This window comes from Helianthus annuus, chromosome 15, assembly GCF_002127325.2.
Source record: "Helianthus annuus cultivar XRQ/B chromosome 15, HanXRQr2.0-SUNRISE, whole genome shotgun sequence".
In the NCBI taxonomy this organism is placed as follows: Eukaryota; Viridiplantae; Streptophyta; class Magnoliopsida; order Asterales; family Asteraceae; genus Helianthus; species Helianthus annuus.
Window position 1 is genome coordinate 1,953,754 of NC_035447.2, and position 2,469 is coordinate 1,956,222.

General features: G+C 31.5%; 1 protein-coding gene across 1 annotated transcript; it reads left to right on the forward strand.

The window, feature by feature from the left end:
• Positions 1-224: 224 nt before the first annotated feature.
• LOC118487251 (cysteine-rich receptor-like protein kinase 2) lies at positions 225-2,048 on the forward strand. Its single transcript, XM_035983920.1, has 3 exons — positions 225-296; positions 1,511-1,721; positions 1,813-2,048. The coding sequence occupies exons 1-3, from the start codon at positions 225-227 to the stop codon at positions 2,046-2,048; spliced, it is 519 nt and encodes a 172-aa protein (XP_035839813.1).
• Positions 2,049-2,469: the final 421 nt, after the last annotated feature.

The window sequence follows — 2,469 nt, forward strand, 5'->3', positions numbered from 1 at the left end:
TTCAAACAGTAGCGATTGAAACCCCATCGGAACCCTAACTTTGTCGTTGCCGCTAACACTACCACAGATACATCCACCATCCACCACAAACACCCAACCACCACCACCATTGCACAGCCCCCCCCCCACCATCATCCAAACAGCCACTCAACCATTACCGCTCAGATTTGCAGAAAACCCCCAACCCTAACCACGCGATTGTTCCGATCTGCGATGAAGAAGACATGGCCGGAATGATTGTGTTGTTGTGGTGGCCGGAATGGGTGGACTGGCGGTGGGTTTTGAGAGAGAGAGAGGTGTCTGTTTTTTAGAGAGAATTAATAGTGTGGTGGGAAGGGGTGAATGGGTTTTATATAATTAAAAAACGTTTATTAATATATTATATGATGTTAAAAGACAACAATACCCTTGTATGGGTCTACATAATCAGATTTAACAAGAAATACTAACTGAGTTAAAGCCAAAGGACGTAACGTGTAAGGATTTTCCCTATAAAGGGCAAAACTTGTCAAAATTTGTTGAAAAGGACACCGCCTGTAAAAAGGGTATAAGATAAAGGACAAAACGTGTAATTTATCCTTTAAACAATGAGTGATAATTTTAATTTAGTTAGCTAATTTAGGGTATACAATAAATTAATTGATTTTATAAATTTACCTCTATATGTCCTTACAATAACATTAAATACACATATTAAATGAAATATTTTTATTGGTTTAAAACTTATTCTTTCAATTCGTACAAAAAAATTCTTTTCATTTGAACATTCCACTATATAGATATGTAGATAGACAGATAGAAGATAGAATAGGAGAACTATCTTAAGAACTCTAAGTATGACGATAACCGTGAGAATTCATGATTAAACTAATCAAAATTAATTTTTGTACTATCATTATTATCTTTAAAAAAATAATTACTTGTTCAGTTAATGCATCTTTCCTCTGAAAATTACTTTTAATATTACTTTACACATATTTAAATAAACAATATTTACACATATGTACTTTTTTAATTTAGGAATTCATGTAAATTTAATTTTGATTTTCTTAAATATTTTAATTCTAATAGAATATTGCAATAGCATACATACAAAGGTAATCACGTAACATGTTAATTTTTTTATAAGTTAAAAAAACAATTATAGTAATACCATATTCAAATCAAAAAGAATAAAATGCTCGCTTTATGAAACATCATTATGTTCAATCAATATTTGTGTATGAAAAAAGTTTAAAAATAAAGGGGTTGTATAGTTTGTTTAAAACTTATGTTTTAAAAGATGTAATTAATTTAACTTTAAAATTATGTAAAATTACTTGTTCGTACTCCTTATGTGTATTACAATAATCTATTATCGTGTATATGTATGTGTATTTATATATGTGCTTCTTTCTTGTGAAACAACTTTAAGTATATTGTTTTTCAAACACAAAATTCAGGAACTTAAGTAACAACTTTGGAAGTAGAAAGAGTCTTATGACTACTAGTTTTTGTAATGGTTTAATAGGCAATTATCGATGATAAGAAAGTTGTGGCAGTAAAGAAGCTTAAAGTTGGATATGCAGGAGCAAAAGTAGGATTCGAAAATGAAATCTTACTTATAAGTCACATACGTCATCGGAATCTCCTTGGTCTCCTTGGATGGTCAAGTGAAGGATCAAATTTACTTCTTGTACTAGAATATATGCCGAATGGAAGCCTTGATAGATTCCTTTGGGGTAGGTTTATTTTTCAATGATGTTGATTCACAAGAAAAGCATTATTTCCAAAGATTTGGTATGTCTAATTGTATTCAATTATTCATTATAGGTGAAAGAAGAGGCTTCTTAAACTGGAAAAGACGATATGATATTATCTTAGGAATAGCTAGGGGTCTCGCTCATCTACATAAGGAATTCCATGTGAGAATTGTTCATAGAGATATAAAATCAAGCAATATTCTCCTTGATGAGAATTTTAAACCTAAAATAGCTGATTTTGGACTAGCAAAGTTTCAACCCGAGGATCAAAGTCATGTTATCACCAAATTTGCGGGGACATTGTAAGTTTGATTCACATGACATGTTCTTGTCTTTCCTCATATTGCATCTAATCACATTCTTGCATTACAATACTAAGGGGTATACCGCACCTGAATATGTAATGTATGGCGTTTTATCAGATAAGGTTGACACTTTTAGTTTTGGTATCGTGATCCTTGAAATCATAAGTGGCCGGAAGTGTACTTATCGGTACTTTAATAACACATCAACCGACTGCCTCCTAGAACATGTGAGATACAAATTTACCCCTTTTCCTATCTCTATTTCTTAACACAAAATTAAAAAAATATATATATTTTTAAAAGAAGAAACAAAGACTAACACACATGTTTGTGTGTGTTTATATCATATCTGACACCCCTAATTTATTGGCTAAGTTGAACTTACGTTCCCAGATTTGGTGAATTATTTTGGGCTCTTAAAT